The sequence below is a fragment of the Channa argus genome, chromosome 15 (genome assembly GCF_033026475.1).
Source record: "Channa argus isolate prfri chromosome 15, Channa argus male v1.0, whole genome shotgun sequence".
Lineage (NCBI taxonomy): Eukaryota > Metazoa > Chordata > Actinopteri > Anabantiformes > Channidae > Channa > Channa argus.
This window is the reverse complement of record NC_090211.1, coordinates 9,474,402-9,490,932: the sequence shown is the minus strand read 5'-3', so window position 1 is coordinate 9,490,932 and position 16,531 is coordinate 9,474,402. Positions and strand designations below refer to the sequence as shown.

Sequence of the window (16,531 nt, the reverse complement as noted above, 5' to 3'; positions counted from 1 at the left end):
AATGTCACAGTCTGAGAAGCAGAAGCAGAATAGATCTATTTAAGTGTACAGCAAAGGTTAATGGGAAAAAAAGGAAATTACTGAGGTTTTCCTAGTCGATGCACATGTAAAGTCATTCTGTTTCCAAACAGTTGCTGTTAGCAGCTGGCAATATAAAAAGCATATTTGAAGAAGCCTTAAACATGGAACAGCTGGTAAAATGAGGCAAAATCAGAACTAATCGGCTTTCTGTAGATGTCTCCATCCCAATCAAAAGGAAGCAAATAGAATATTATTCTTGGTCTTCGGTGCATTGGAAAAAAAATCTGCATGTCTTTCCAGAAATGGTGTTCTGATTACTTTGCATAATCCACAGACCCTCCAAACAGTTGTGATTACAGTGACTACTTTCTACCAAATAAATAGTTCCTAGGAAATGGGTTTACAGCATGTTCAGTTGATTATACAGAGAAAGTCATTTTCAGTTAATCAAGAGCTATTATCGTGAATATTATCCTGATTAGTCTGAACGCTGCACCTGATCAGAAGGCTGCTTTGCTGCGCCCCTTGCTGTTGTGTCTGTTTTAAGTGTGTGACATACAGAATGTTGGACTACTTCATATGTTACTTGCTTTAATAGAAGAGGTCCATTGATTTTCCTAAAAATGTATGAAATGTCTTTATTAGTTGATACTTTTACAGCTACATGCAATTGTTATCATTTTGAAGCTGTAGAATGTATAGTATGCAAAATTTCAACACACATGTATGCAGGAGCAGTGGATTTGATGTTTATTTGATCTTCACTTAATTGATGCACATATAGCATGTAACACCTGCACACACAGCCATACTGCATGATGCACTGAGGGTATTGTACGACTTCAGGATGAATAATGAAACCGAAAGATATGCTTGCTTCACATTAAGTGGCAATCTATAATGATTGAGATTCTATACAGATTCAGATTCAGAATGTCACAACAGATGCACAATAGGAAGACATGTCACAAGGAAAGTGTTAAAGAAACTGTGCAGATGAGGTCACTATTTATTCTATTTATCTCCAATGAAAGCAGTGCCAAGTTACTGTAGGAAGTTTTCAGGAGGAGGTGATGAATTAAATGCTTTCGAAGGCAGAGGATATTTTTCAAGCTTCTTGCAGGGAGAAAAGAGAGAGTCAAAATAATAAGAGTGACAGATGATCGGCATGCTCTGGTTGAATTTCTCTCATGACAGCAGTCACGGGGGCAACGGGCTAAGCAGCGAGACAAAGAGTCAAACTGCCAAAACATTGCTGTACTCAGAGAGGAGCATTTTTCTGTTTACCTGTCTGTGTGCCCAAGTGTGACCCCTGCACCTGGACCTTATTGTTGCCCCTGGTGATGGCCAGCAGCATAAATTTTACATGTAGTCCATGAATTATACAGAAGCAGGCTGCAGGAGAGACAGGCAACTGGAGGGAGAGGGAGCAAACACCGCAAGATCAAAAGATTTTCTGTGTGTGTGATATATTAAATATATTTTAAAATATGTTATCAGTTTTACTGGTTTTACCTGCTGCAGCTGCATCACTGCTGGCAGTATAATGGGAAACACCATGTAAATTTTAAATGCCATTGAGATTGTTGTCTTGCTTCACTTCCTGGAACATAAGTCTTATCAATTATTAAATTTGCTTGTTTACCAGCTGCTTTCATCTAAGGGAGTTGTATTACATGGGCTAGTCCTGTAGAATATTCTACTCATAATACTGAGAGGGCCCTCTTCATGGCATTTCAGCTTTGGGTGTTACTATAAGCATGTGCTAACACACACACACACACACACACACAATACACAGATACATAAGCTTACACTGTTTGTATTTATGAACTACATGCTGCATCTCGGGGGGCTTTCAGGAACAAAGCTTTTCTTATCAGTGCTAATACCAATAAGCAATGGCATACGAGCAGTCGAGGATGTAATAAAAAGTTCTTCTCAGATAAAAACTGTTGTACAATAAAACAGGAGGCCACTATCTGCCCTATCAGGGAGGTGGGAAAACAAAATGTGCAACTGCAGTAAATCACTGGGGTCTGTTTTATAAACCCTAAGGCGGCTACAATTCTCTTCACTGTCCTGTTGTATGACTTCAACAAGCAGTTCTCCTGAGGCCACTAGGCCTAACACTGATATACTTTCCTTTCAAATGTCCAGTGCATAGCATGTCCTGCTGCAGTCAGAAGAAGATACCTTATGTTTTCTGTAATGTGTTGCAATGTGTGTGTATGTTTGCAGCTGGACAACCAGGATTCAGTAAAAACCCTCCTGAAGCGAACAGAAACAGAGCTAAGCGTGCGTGTGGCTGATGCCCTGAGGAAGCAGGAGGATCCTCTGCAGAGACAGCGTCTCCTGGTGGAGGAGGAGAGACTCAAGTACCTCAATGAGGAGGAACTCATCATCCAGCAGCTTCAGTCAGTACTTAAGATAAAGGAGTGATGCCTGCCAGTGATCATAGAGGACTGCATGGTTTTAAATAATTTTTAATCTAAATGTTTGAATCTAAAAATATGTTCATCTGTAATTCTTCTACAATGCTACTGAATGTTTTAAGTGTAAGGGTATTTTATATGCAAGCTGACAATGTTTACTTTTTATCATGTGTTTCACAATCATATGTAATCTGTTGTATAATTAGACGGCTCAGAGGGTGACGCAATGATAGGATGAAATTATAACTGTAATTAAGCTCGGCATAGAGCGAGATGCTTATTAAGATCTAAGGTATGCGATCGTCCAGCAACTAATTGAAGTGACTGCAAAACTAGAACAGAGGGCTACCTTGAGATTTAATAATCAGATAACTTAGTTCAGTCTCATATGTGGAAAGATTCACTGCACTAATCATTTTTGGATCTCTCTCAGCAGAAGTAGAGTTCCTGAATCTTGCTCTGAGTGGCATTTAGATTGCAGAGTAATTGGTTGAACTGTTAGATGATCTCAGCTAATCAATATCTGTTATTCCGTCTGGCTAATGGCCAATTTATTTTGGTTAATTATACACAGAACTTTGATTCATTGCATATCTTGAGGGACATTTATTTGACCAGACGTGGCATATACTTAACTTTCATGCTAAACAAACCACATAGATCTCTGTTTCACTCTTTTCTGTCAGTCGACAGAAGAGCAGTCAGAGCATAATTGTGAGATGAATATCCAGGAAAATTTAGGTGAAGGAGAGCAATCCCTGGTGTTCAGCCTTCTGTCTGTTCCATTTCAGCGACCTGGAGAAGTCAGTGGAGGAGATCCAGAAGGAGTCGTCTGTCAACCACAAGCTGGTGACAGTGCAGGAGCTGGAGGAGAAGACCACTGTTCTGAGAAAGCTGGGAGAAACACTCACAGAACTGAAAAGTGAGTCATTCTGGCACATTTTACTTTCTTTGCAAGAGCACAAAACAGAAAACACAGTCTATTAAACTGGCAGACAGTTTATACTAGACACTAATTACTCACCAAAGCACTGATTATCTTTTAGTCACCCACAGCCAGTCTGTCAAACATTTAATCACTCTCAGATTGCTCAGCTTGTGCATTGTCTTAATGAACTCCTGACCATTTACAGTAGTCCAGAAATGTTTTGTCTAATTACATAAAAAGGCTTTCAACATCTTTGACATGTAGAATTGATTTGTGTGTGGTGAATGGGGTTGGCTTCCTGTGTTACTCAGCTCCTTTCTCCTGCAGATCAGTTCCCAGGCCTGCAGAGTAAGATGCGTGTGGTTCTGAGGGTGGAAGTGGAGGCCGTCAAATTCCTGAAAGAAGAGCCGCACAGACTGGATGCCCTGTTAAAACGCTGCAAGACTATAACTGATACCCTTACCACCATGCGCAAGTATGAACACTGCTCTTATGGAAAAGCATGTTTAAATCCTGATAATGCAGCTTAGATTTGTCCAGTATACTTCTACATAGCAACAGTTGCAGTTTCCAATCTATATTGATATTTCCAACATCAGCTGACAGGAAAGCTTGACCACTAATCTATTTGAGGAAAACTTCTGTAACTCTGCTAAAGACATTGTGTTTTTATTTTGTATGATCAGGACATAATGGATTTTTATTAAATGTGGTTTACAGACTGACAGGCCTTACAACAAGGAAAATTGATTAGAAATTATTCTTGATTTGGATCCGAGGTTTCCACTATTGAACATTAAATGTATTTAAGTCAAAACTCTAAAACTCCCAGAGAAATTATTTAAAATCATCAGTGCATTCAGCTGGCATTACTGGGTGGTGTCCCGGTGAAGGCACTACTCAGTCACATGAATAGGCTTTGTAATTTCATGGTGTAGTCCCAGCTCATGCCCTTCAGCATTCTGTTATCCATCTCCTAATCAGCCTTGTGTCCAAAAAGCACCTTGGTTTCTGTTCTCACTAACCTCACCGACAAAAGGATTTTGTTTTCACTCCTCCTCTCTTTGTGGGTAACAACATGTTACAATAACAGCAGAATTCAATATTCACTAATGCCAGAGGTTTGCTCCATTCACATTGTCTGAGTTTTACAGATATTTTTATATATTTGTATTACTATTAACAGCAGATTAATAGAATTATCTTCCATCCCTTTCCAGACAAGCGAATGAAGGGGTGTGGAAGAAGCAGGATGATTTCTCTAGCCCTTCATCAAAGCACAATGAAGACTTGCGAAAGTTTTCAGACTTTGACATCCCCACCAGCCCACCACTCACAATCAATGACCTTGGTGGAGGCAACAGCTTGTCCAACTGGAGCCCCCACTCCAGCATCAGCCGTGGCCACGGGAACCCATCCGGCCCTCACAAGGACAATCATCCCCCTGTTCCTCACAAGGGCAAAGCCCTGGAGGAGCTGGAACGACGTGCTGCTGCTGACAAAGCTTTGTCTGTGGAGGTTCGATTGGTAGGAATTATTTCTGTTTTTCTTCTCCACCTTTTTTCCTTTCTGTTTCACAGCCCATGTAGTGTACATTACAAATCATATGATTTAGTTACACAAGTGAGACAAGCCCACAGTGGTTGTGTGTTTATAACAGGCAGCAGAGCGGGACTGGGAGGAGAAGCGAGCCAGTCTCACACAGTACAGTGCCCAGGACATTAACCGGCTGCTAGAAGAGACTCAGGCTGAGTTAATGAAGGCTATCCCAGACCTTGACTTTGCTGCCAAACAGATCAAGCCCTCCTTCAACACACCTTCTTCTCAGAACCCTCAGGGTGGGATGGGAACCCCAGAGCATCGCACCAACAAACCCCAACACAAGCTTTCTGGGAAAGAGGGAGGATCCAGGCGTGGCTCTGGTAGGACAGATAATTCATTTCTTCAGACTGCAGTATTATAATGCTTTATTGTATATCCCAAAAAAAAGGAGGATTGGAGTATTGAGCAAAGTACTGTCAGTTTCATCGTGCCTAAAAATTCTTCACAGCTTGTTCTAAAGGCAATAATATATGCATGGTTCCTTTTCAAAATATATCTGTTACCTCTATTTCTAGAAGAGCTGACAGTACCACGGTATCGCACAGAGAAACCTTCCAAATCACCTCCTCCTCCACCACCTAGACGTAGCTTTCCATCTTCTCCCGGTCTGACCACCCGCAGCGGAGAGCCCCTCATTCCTGGAAAAAGTGTAAAGGTAAAACAAAAATGTCCAAAAGTTACAAAGATACAGTTTTTGCATATATCTTGTGGTATTAAAAAAAATGATTCCACTGTAAACATATTTAATTGACAAATCGAAACAACTTAAACTAGAATTTAGGGTGAGCCAGCATGTTTTGTAGACTTGAGGATTATTCTTGTTAGATTACAACATCAACTCTAGGCAATGGCTTCATTTACACTTAATGGCCCTTTACATTTGTGATTGTAGAAGTCTGAGTCTGAAGAGATTGAAGGCCAGAAGCCTCATGTAAAACTGAGGCGGGCTGTTTCTGAAAACCCTCGTCCTGCATCTACACCCCCCACACTGGCCCCTGGGGACAAGGAGGAAAGAGAAGAGGAAAAAATTGCTGCAGAATTAGAGGTAAACACATCAGGGATTGTGCGTTATCTTCAGTGGGTTGGTGTTAAATGACTGGGAAAATTGCACTCTTTTAGTTTTTATTTCATGTCAATATTTTGCAGCTGGCTTTTTACATGCACACAGACACACAATATGTGTGCAGATATGCTCACAATCATTGCCACATGTTCAAGCAGCAGGTGCCATATGTCCTACTGCCCCTGGCACTGGGAGAGCCCAAAGATCACATACTGCTCAGTCACACACATCATCACCCAGGGCTCACAGATCACAGCCAGACAGATGGACTCTGATGGCTGCTTGGAGTGTGTTTGAAATGACCCGCCTGTAAATTGATGAAACCAAGAGTCACCAGTAACTGAATTTGATCATTCAGTAGCTTTTCTGTTTTAATTTCATTATTTATGACAGCTCTTGAACCTCCCTTTTCCCTCCTCAGCTGTTTGAGAGAGCCCCACTCAGACTCGCTCTATCCCCTCCCCTTTCCCCCCCCACTAGCCGTCGCAGCAGGAAAATCTCACCCCCCTGCAGACTGGACCTGTGGCCCTCTGAGGCCGCAGGCAATGAGGTAACACTGGCTGACGCTGAGTGCTGTGGATTGCTGCCCTCAGTTAACCACTCTGACCACTGCTTGGTCTCTTTACCACCTCTCCCCGCTCATGCACTCATCACATATCTTCTGAAATCAACCCAGCTTGCCCTCAGCAGATATAATTACTCACAATTACTCACAATCTGTTTTTTGTTGATGTGCATGCTTGTTGTGTTCAAGAAATCACAAGCAAAAACATGCAGAGCAGTGAAAAGCGCAGTCTTAACTTTCACACAAGACCTTCACATGCACAGGCACCACCAGCTTATACTGTATAATTGTTGTGTCTGACATGTCAGCTAGCAGCTGCAGCCAACGAAGACAAGGACATTAGCATTCATTTGGAGTTACAGTATATAATGAATGGAAGATAATATTAACTCTGTTCAGACAGTATTTGGGTCTCAAGCCTGTCATTTGTTACTAAACAGGAACAATATTAAGATTTTACTAAAACGTACAGCTGCCTATGTTGTTGTTAGCTGAATTAGCCATTTGATACCACATTTGATAACCGTTTGTGCTGTATGGCCAAACGTATTGAATAAAAGACACTCTTTAGTTGCTATGGCTACAAGATTTGCCAAGTTGGGTGATTTCTGGTGATTTTGGCACCATTAACAACCTTTTAAGATCAAACACCTGACTTCAGTTGATTTGCTTTGAATATTGATTCATGCAGGTTGAGCTTTGCATAAATCCGCATTTTACAGTTCATCGTTTGAAACCATCCCTCTAATAAACTTACTTGTGTGACACTGAACACAAACATACTCACACATTTAACTCCTTTTATTTGTTAAAGCCCTTCACAGCCACAAAGCGTAAATGTTTTCTGCAATGGGTTAAATGTGGATGTTGTGCTGTTTTGTGTGTGAGAGATACTTTATGTTGATAGAAAGTTACAAGTCTCACTTGAAGTTGTTGAATTGTGCTAAAGCGAAGAGTGTGTTTTGAGTGTTGTTAAATGTAAACGCTCAAGTGCTTTCCTCATTTATAGGCAAAGTGCTTGTCTCCTGTTCCCCACATCGTGTTGACAGAGTGTTTGTCAGCAACACTCACTGGCTCAGAGGATCCTGTCAGAGATTTAGCACAGGACTCTGTAGAGGAGAGCCCATCACACGATAGGATTGGTCGTCGCATGGTCTACAAGATTGAAATTTCAGAGAATTTGTCTGAAAGCTCTCCTCAGCGAGAACAAGAGCATCCTTGTTTTAAACAGGAAATGGATTTAAAAAAAGAGCTTGCCCTGCTGTTGACAGAGCTGGAGGTGAGGGTGATGTCGTCCAATGAAGCCCAACTGCTCAGTAGAACTGCAGGAGATGCTTTACAGACTATGACCATCTTTCGAGAGACTACAGAACTCTCTCAGGCTCAACTGAGTGACAGGCCTCTTCTCGTACACTTTGAGAAAACTGAAACTGTCAGAGAGGCCTACAGGCTGCTGCATTCCCTCCTGGAATCATCCAAGCCAGTGCCTAAACCCAGAACAAAATCCTGTCCCCACATGGGCCAGCAGGGCTCTTTGCTAGAGGCTCTGAGGAGAGGGATAGAGTCAGGGGACAGGATAATTAGACTTCAGCACCACACAGAGGCACAGAATTCGAATAACAGTACACTTGTGCCTAGTGGATCAGCCAGCTGCGTAATCAGTCGAGCAAGAGCGAGAGAAGATGTCCGTCACAGCACCTACAGGAGACTGGATAGCTTGGATGAGACAATTCGAGAGTTGGAGAACACCTTAATAGAAATCAGTGGCCATCCCACTGCAGAGGAGCTCTACACTGAGGCAACCATCAAAAGCACTCCTGCCCAGATGAGCGACTCTCCAACTTCAGAGTCCAAGAAGCCTCCAGTCCCACCCAAGCCATCATCTTTGGGCCCAGCTTCGATCCAGGTTCATTCCTTACACCTGCTGTGCAGATTCCTGCTCTGAAGCAGCATGCTCTCTCTTCTTTTCTTCAATTCTCTTTGGGTGATGGTTTAAATTTCACTTTCAAGTTTCTGGTGTCTGCTCCCTGATGAAATCAGCATCTAATTGCACTTGAAATTGAAAATATCCACAAGGGACAGACAACAGAGTTCTTACCTCCTTGTCTGGTGTGTGTGATTTGTACTGGATCTGCTCTTCTGCCGGCTGAGAACTTGTTAATAGTTTCTTGATCGATAGGCCTGACATCTGTTTTCTATAAATCTAGCCAAAGTCACCTTTTCATGATTCAAACATTCAATAAAAATGTTAATATATTTTATAATGGTTAATTTAAACCTTTCCTTTGTCTTTTCACTATTCTTTAATCATCAGTGTTACCAAATTATTATGCCTGCCCATCTTTGTTCTGTCTTGTCAGCACACAGTTATATATATTGGTAAGTAAATTACATTACAGTCATAATTGCATTTATGTTACGCACCAAAGCCAAAATCACTTTAAATACACTTGTTAACATCTCATGACCACACATTGAACTTTATTATCTGACATTGTGAGTAGCCTCCTTTGAAATCACCTCCAGTTGACTGTAAAACAACAAAAGATTAACTAGAAGACATTTTGTGTTGCTGTGTCAGCTGCCACTTGTGAAGTGTCTTGATAGATTGCAGAGTATTCCCTGTTGCTCCTAATGTAGCCTCCCACTAAGGGCAGAGCTGCAGTTTTTGACAGTCACACTGTCATGGTGAGTTTCTGCCCTCTGATGTCGAGCCAGGGAGCATTCCTGTGGGTATGGCTGAGGATTGCAGAATCTTCACACATTATTTCATCAGTCCAGCTTCACCCACATTCATCAGTTCAACACGATCCTTAATCCTACTCTTGTCCAATCTTTGCTTAAGTTCTCGCTAAAATTCACTCTGACAAGCAATATGCTTCCAAGCCCTGTTACAGTTTGCTTTTTAATTAGGATGTTAGAATGAATTTTCTGTATATTTTGTGTCTGTATTAAAAAAATTCAGCTTTACATTAAACGAAGAAGGTGCAAGCAAAGAAGACAGGGAGGTTTTCTGCCATGAATTACCAATAGCAGAGAAAGATTGGCTATTTGACACTATGGCAGTTAATAATTTATTAATTTTCCTTTCAGCTAATGTCTCTGTGTGCAGAACAGGCACAGCTGGATGAAAATTTGTCTCAAAGTGTATTTGTTTTTCTGCATATTAGAGAGAGTCGACAGAATAACTCAGCGGGAAAGATCATTAAGCACACGGCTGTGTGCAGTGAGGAGAGGCTACGCAACGTCAGTTTTGAGGCTGTGTTTCTATATTCTCATCTTTGTCATTTTCTGCTGATAGATGGAGAACCTCTGTGAAGTGGATAGTTCAGTTTTATATCAGCAAGCACTGATCTTAAAAAACCTCATTAATCTCAGAAAACCTGCTTGCTGGAATCAGACTCTGTACTGATATGTGTCAGAGGCGTAAAGTAAATGCACTGAAGGGAGGAAATAAAATGTACGGTGTGTGGGTCTGACTCATAGTCTTTCCTCTTCTCTCAGGGAGGGAATAGTTCCACCGTGGGTAAGCTCCTCCACTCCTCAGCTGCCTCCAAGCTGAAACACCTGCAGCAGAACACCGCAGACAACAGCAAAAGTGGCAAAAGGGAGGACTTCCTAAAGATCCAGGGCCAGCAGCAGGTATTGTCTTGTAGCTCGGTTGGGGCCAGTACACACTTGATCTGGCAGTTTATTTACCGATAATTTGCAAATTGTATTTTCCCAGTACACTACTCCAAGCACTGGATGATCTTGGGGGTAGTGGCAGGCCAGGCCATGGCCATTTTAATTATTATTATTATGATTATTATGATTATTTTGATTATTATGATAATTATTATTATTATTATTATTATTATTATTATTATTATTATTATTATTATTATTATTATTATTATTATTATTATTGGTATTATTATAAAAGAATTAGGAAGATTATCAATATTAAAAGACATGACATTTTATTATGTCCTCAGTGTGCAATTAGAACAAATGGGGCATAGAGGTCATACAATAAAGTTAATACTTTTAAGATTAAAAGGCAAAGCAAAGATAATATCTGCCTCCAACCCTTGAAAGCTAAAAAAAATACTTGAAATGAATTCTCCGTTTCTGCTTTATACACCAAATCAAGCATAAGCAGATTTTTACTTGCTTCACCTCAGTCCTTACTTCATTTTATACTGTGGAACCTCTGCATGTTCCGAACATGCTCCTCTCCTCAGCTTGCATGTATCACTCAGTGTTTCATCAGTTTAATCATTTTGTTTAATCATTTTGTAATCAGTGTCAGGACAGGATATACATAGGTATGCTAGATGTTCCCTATAACCAAGGAAAATTGAACTTGAAGAACACACCAAAGCCAAAAAAGAGATATTTGCAGCATGCCTGTACAGAGAAAAAAGCTTAACATCAGTATAATCTGAAAAATAACAGGTGCACTGAAGTGCATCTAAAACCTCACAGCGAATGGAAAAGAAAAAACTATTCAGACACAAAGTCGGTGGGGAAAATTACAAAGAAGTAAATGTGTTGGGGACAGAGAGACAGATTTAAGACAGAAAGGAAGCTTTGCTTGTCGTAGACCAAGAGAAAGAATCTCTGCAGTGCTATGTAATAATGCCCCATTGAGTCAGTGGCAATCACTGATAATTCAATATGAAGAGGACGGTTTTCTTTCCCCACCATTAAGTTTTTCATGTTTCATCTTCCTTATGATGCTCTTTCCTTCTTCCGCATTCTGTACCCTGCAATTTACGCATGCTGTCCCTCTCTACTTTTCACTATTCCCCTGTCAGACTCCTTTCCTGTGATTTGAAAGCAGAGTGGATTCCTACACTTGTCTAATGAAAGCAAAATTAATCCCATTATTTCAGTATGACACTCGCACACTGCACGCAGTCTTTGTCCCCAAACTGTTCAAAACAGTCATTGTAAAAAGAAGCTGTATGCTTGAAAGCGCTATTCTCAGAGGGACAGTGGACACTCAAAGCTTATTGTCAGGGTGCCAAACAGTTTAAGCCTAATCGAAATTGCATTACAAAAATTAAACAAAAAAACCAGCTGACCAAGACCAAATGGATAAGCATTCAGCTGCAGCAGTCTTCACACTTTGCCAAAAAAACAAACTTCGTGCTAAGTATGAAGTCGAAGAGCATCCATTAGACAGAGCTTTGAAGGGGTATTGCCAATAAAACAATAGAGGACATTTGTTAAGGCAGTATGCAACTACCAACCGGTGACAATGCAAACTAGTATGGACCCTGAAATGGATGAAAAGAAAAACAGTCCTGTGGTCTCCAGCCTGTCCAGTTACAGCTGGGATGGGCTTTAGATAATGGATGGATAATGTGGTCACTAATGCCTTCCACCAGCATCTTAAACTAGCAAGATTTAGCCAGTTATCTCCTGCTAACAAGAGAAACAACAATGTCAAAATGAATCTGAATCAGTTGTATTATAATAGTTATTTATTGTTGCCCCAGAAATATTTGGCTTGACTTACAGAGCTGCTGCTCCAAATACACATAGACACCGTTACTTCTTTTATTCATGCAGCTTAACAAAGCTGCACCAGGTGCTTAACTCGATAGGCAGAACTTTTTCCTTTCCATAACAAAAAAACTTTATTGTGTAAATTGTGGCACATTTATAATATTTAAATGTGTTTGTCAATGAATTGCACATAAATGTGTAATGAGTAAAAAGAAAAGTGCTCGCCATTTACTTCAATGCTGAGTACCTTTAGCTGCCCTTAGCTGACTCAATCTTCAACGTTGATACTTTATCTAATGTGGCATCCCTGGTTGGTTGAATAAAATACCTTTAGTACTGTAATTTTTTTAAACCAGCAAAATGAGATATAAACTGGCATGAAAATAACCTTTGGTAAAATAAATTGATTAAAAAAGCTTTTTATACAGTGGGTGAAAAATTATAATTTTCTTTGTTATGAAAATGACTGATGACATGATATTTCATAGTCTCTTGTCAGGCTATTTATGTATTTCAAACTATTCATAGGATCATTTATTAATTTATTAAACTTTATTTATTTGAGCTTCCAGAAACCTGTGCGCTGCAGGAAAAGCTTGGTGGAAACACCAGTGTTTAAAACCACTTTACAAATATTAATGAAGTCACAATGAGGAGAATCATGCATTGTGGTGCGTGTTTAAAACAAGCTGATTCATTTTGAATCACTGTCTTTGCTCAAATCTGCGATACGACACAGATCCTGACAGTTTAGCCCACAGTTGGTTGGAGCAAAATTTGTAAGCTAAACTGTCATTATGAATTTTAAATAATGAAACAGCTGAAGATGAACTATGACGGAAAAACACACTGATTATCTGCAGCTCATCGCATCAAATTATTGAGGCGGCTGGGTAATTTGCATACAGCCTTTAAGAGCTAATTAAGAACTTTTTGCTGAATCTTTGTTCTCGTCACTTGGGGGTTTTTTAGCAGTCACTGACATCAGGAAATTGTAATCATAGCTACTAACTTTTTTTTTGTAAAATGAAAATGACGCCACTTTTAAAGGATATATTTTTGCCGAGTTTTCCGCACCCATGTTCCATAATCAAACTCACGCCTGCTGACTACTATTCTGACCACTATTGTTTTGGTAACCTTGTCCTACAGCTTATGGTAAGGTGAGGTAAGGTGCCTCTTCTTTTAAAACTGAACTGGACAATAGTCCCTAAATGTAAGACCAAACTTTCACCCTCCTTCTATTCCATTTGTGTTTGAATTGTTCTCCTTTATCTCTTCTGGCCAAATGATAGTTGACATTTCTAGGGTGTATTTATTAGGACACAAACCCAAGTTACAACCATAGCAATTTGGAGTCTCCCAGTGGTGTTCCGGCTCTCATCCTCACCCACACCCACCCACCCACCCACACACACACACACACACACACACACACACACACACGTGTGTCATGTCATAATGGCCAGCTGGAGAGGTTAAACATTTTTAAGACATTGATATGTACCATCAATTATTACCTAATACAATAATACAAGATAGACTGGCACCACTTTTTGGACTGACTTGGACTTTGTGTTTAACGTTGTCCAAATGTCTCTCCATTTAATTAACATTTATTGCAGCTTATAAATTATGCCCTGATAGCCGATTGCCATCAGGTTGGTCAATCAGATTTTAGATGTCATGCCTTGCTACCCACAGCCACATTCCTTGAGAGTCCTCTGCAATTAATTTAGTCCAAATGGATCAATGGAGCACAAAAGTAGCATTAACATTCAGACTTTTGCAGATCATCAGATGTGGCTCTGATGTTATCTTCACGTGTTAATTGTAGCTGTTAAAATTAACAGAGCCTTTCTGATGGTTCTCTGTGCCACTGTGGTAGGGTTGTCGGTTCACTAGAGCTTCACTCAGAGGTATAACATCCCAGGCATGAGGAGCCTTTAAATCAATGTGCTGGGTAAGAACAGACAGTTCAAAGACACAATTTCTTCCCGTTTGCATTGGCATAGATCAAGCAGGACTTGACAATGTGAATCACTTTCACGCTGCAAAACTCTATTTCCATTTCCCATTTGACCTCTTATTACTTCCGGTGGAAAGCTGGCTAGTTAAAGGTCCTGGGCATGAGGTTGAGGTTGTGAAGGCCTATCCAGGCAGCCTGTCATTTGGCAGGAACCTCTGAGTGTGCAAGATAAAGGGCAGCGGCCCTGCTGCACTCACAGGCAAGAATAAATGTGTCGCCATAACTTGAGAGGAGTTCCTCGGGCAGAAGGAATAGCTGTGCTCTCTGGGGACAGTTGGCGGCACAGGCTTTGGAACTGCAACAGGGCAGGTGAAAGCCTCTCAGCAGCAAAGTCTAGACTAGCACACCTGCTCTCGTTTCCTGCAGAACTAATCCCCATAATCCCAGAACAAACACTTTTTCATAACTTTTTCATAACAGCAAAAACTTTTACCCTGTTGCTTCTTATGAAAAGAGTACCTAAAACGGTGTCCCTCAAGTGTAAAATTGTTTAAAATAAAAAACTAGGTGCCTTGTTGGTATCTCATTCTGTCAGCACTCTGGTGTGTTTTGCTTGGTCAGGTTCTTGCAAATAAAATATAGAAACAGTTGTGGTCAAATGTATTCAACTTAGCTGCACCTGCACAAGAGAGACATAAATGTTGTGAATCTGTGACCCCCCAACTTTCATACTGTTGGAACACTGCCACCTACTGACTCATTCCAGCATTTCATGGAGGGACTGGATGTGTGGCACTGTTTCTCTGTCATTCTTTTAAATGAGGATAAATCATTAGTCATAAATCAACAGTCAACAGTGATGTTTGCAGTTGAACACTTTGACTGTTGCACTGTATGATAAAAGGTGTGTTTATCAGTGGTTTGTTCATCATGTGTAGATGGCAAACTGTCTCATGGCTTGCATCACACATGCTGATATCAACCTGAATAACCATTTCCTCTGTTTGTCTCTTGTTCTGTTCTCACCTTTCCGTCACCTTGACCCTTTACCCCTCCATCACACGTCTTCTGTTCCTGCGGCGCAACTTCACCCACCCCGTCATCCTGTGTGAACCTGTGCTGCCCTGCACCTCCTGGCCTGCCCCACCTACCCGTGATCCTGCAGCAGTGAGCAGCCCGTCTGTGTCCAGCCTCTGCAGCTTCCTTCTCCTCATGTTCACCTGATTAGAGAGCTACACACACTTCTCCTCCCCCTTTTTACTTTGTCTGTTACTTTCACATGTCCAGTGTTTTCTCCAAAGGCTACACCGAACCCCACTTTGGGTGTATTTATGAATGTGTGTGTGTGGGTTTGTGTGTACGAGAAAGAGAGCATGCATGCACAAGCATGTTTGAAAGCAGTGGTAAGGGAAGGTGCTGCAGGGGGCAGTACCCAGCCACAACTAATTTTAAGACTTTAATTTTTCAAGATGTCCCACTGATCCCTGAAAACCTCCTGTCTTTACATTCCTCCTTCTCCCTCCTGTCTCCTGTATTCTGCTCTACCTGAAGGCTTTGAGAACTAACGGCACCAGTGGCAGCATGGAGCCGTGCCTCTCTGGAATCAAAACGGGCATTTTCTCAGGCCGAGTGCCCTCTCCCGCGGGAGTGTTTGCCCCTGGGTTGAGGAAGTACTCCCAGGACAGGCCAGTACCCTCCTTGACAGCCTCGTCCAACCAAGCGAAGGCCCTGTTGGCAAGTCTAACCGCCTCCGGCCTGACTGCTGAGGCCCTGCTCCTCTCCTCGACCCTCCGTTATCACCGGCTTCTACGTGAGCAACGAGCCTCCTCTCTGCCTCTGCCCAGCAGCCAGTCCTCCTCTCCTACTTCCAGAGCTGCCTCCTCTTCCTCTTCTTCTTCACCCACCACCCCTACTCCATCCCTGTCTCCCTCTTCTCCCATCCATCCATGTTCTCTTTCCCTCTCCTCCTCTGCCATTCTCAAGTCCAGCACTCAAAACTTTGACCAGCTCAACAGCTGAAAGGATGGTGGCAGCGAGCTGGTGAATAAGGAGCCTCAATCCCAGCAACTCTCTGTGAAGCGATGAGGAGGAGAATATGATATTTTATTCCATGGCAAGAAGTAGCGTACTGTAAATGGAGTCAGTGTTTTCTTCGGACTATTCTTCTACTCTGATCTGGTTCCATAGTGTCTCTGCAGTTAGCCCACTCATAGTCATAGTGGCCTCCCCTCCCATCAGCTACATGCTAAAAGCTGATGTGGTGTGGATGGATTTACTGAATTTACACCAGTGTCATTAATACCCTCACCCAAAGGGAGTAGATATTATCTCTAGACTGTGACTTTTATCATAGGAAATAGAGCCGCAATAACCACTAAGTGAGTCCAGTAGTTGTGTGTCTTCAGGATAATATTCTTTCACTTACCTGCATCACTTGGCAGAATATGAG

General features: G+C 41.5%; 1 protein-coding gene across 18 annotated transcripts in view; it reads left to right on the top strand.

Moving 5' to 3' along the window:
• Nucleotides 1-15,668, top strand: part of srcin1a (SRC kinase signaling inhibitor 1a) — a 91,215-nt gene extending 75,547 nt beyond the window's left edge. For 15 of the 18 annotated variants that reach the window (XM_067475986.1, XM_067475980.1, XM_067475976.1 and 12 more), the window contains 10 exons: nt 2,263-2,438; nt 3,248-3,378; nt 3,712-3,859; nt 4,605-4,911; nt 5,045-5,306; nt 5,502-5,641; nt 5,879-6,031; nt 7,624-8,520; nt 10,119-10,256; nt 15,248-15,668. In XM_067475986.1, coding sequence (XP_067332087.1) covers nt 2,263-2,438; nt 3,248-3,378; nt 3,712-3,859; nt 4,605-4,911; nt 5,045-5,306; nt 5,502-5,641; nt 5,879-6,031; nt 7,624-8,520; nt 10,119-10,256; nt 15,248-15,253 — 2,358 coding nt within the window. In that variant the 3' untranslated portion in view covers nt 15,254-15,668. The remainder of the gene's footprint in view (nt 1-2,262; nt 2,439-3,247; nt 3,379-3,711; nt 3,860-4,604; nt 4,912-5,044; nt 5,307-5,501; nt 5,642-5,878; nt 6,032-7,623; nt 8,521-10,118; nt 10,257-15,247) is intronic. The other 3 variants (XM_067475969.1, XM_067475985.1, XM_067475984.1) reach the window with 3 other exon arrangements.
• Nucleotides 15,669-16,531: the final 863 nt, after the last annotated feature.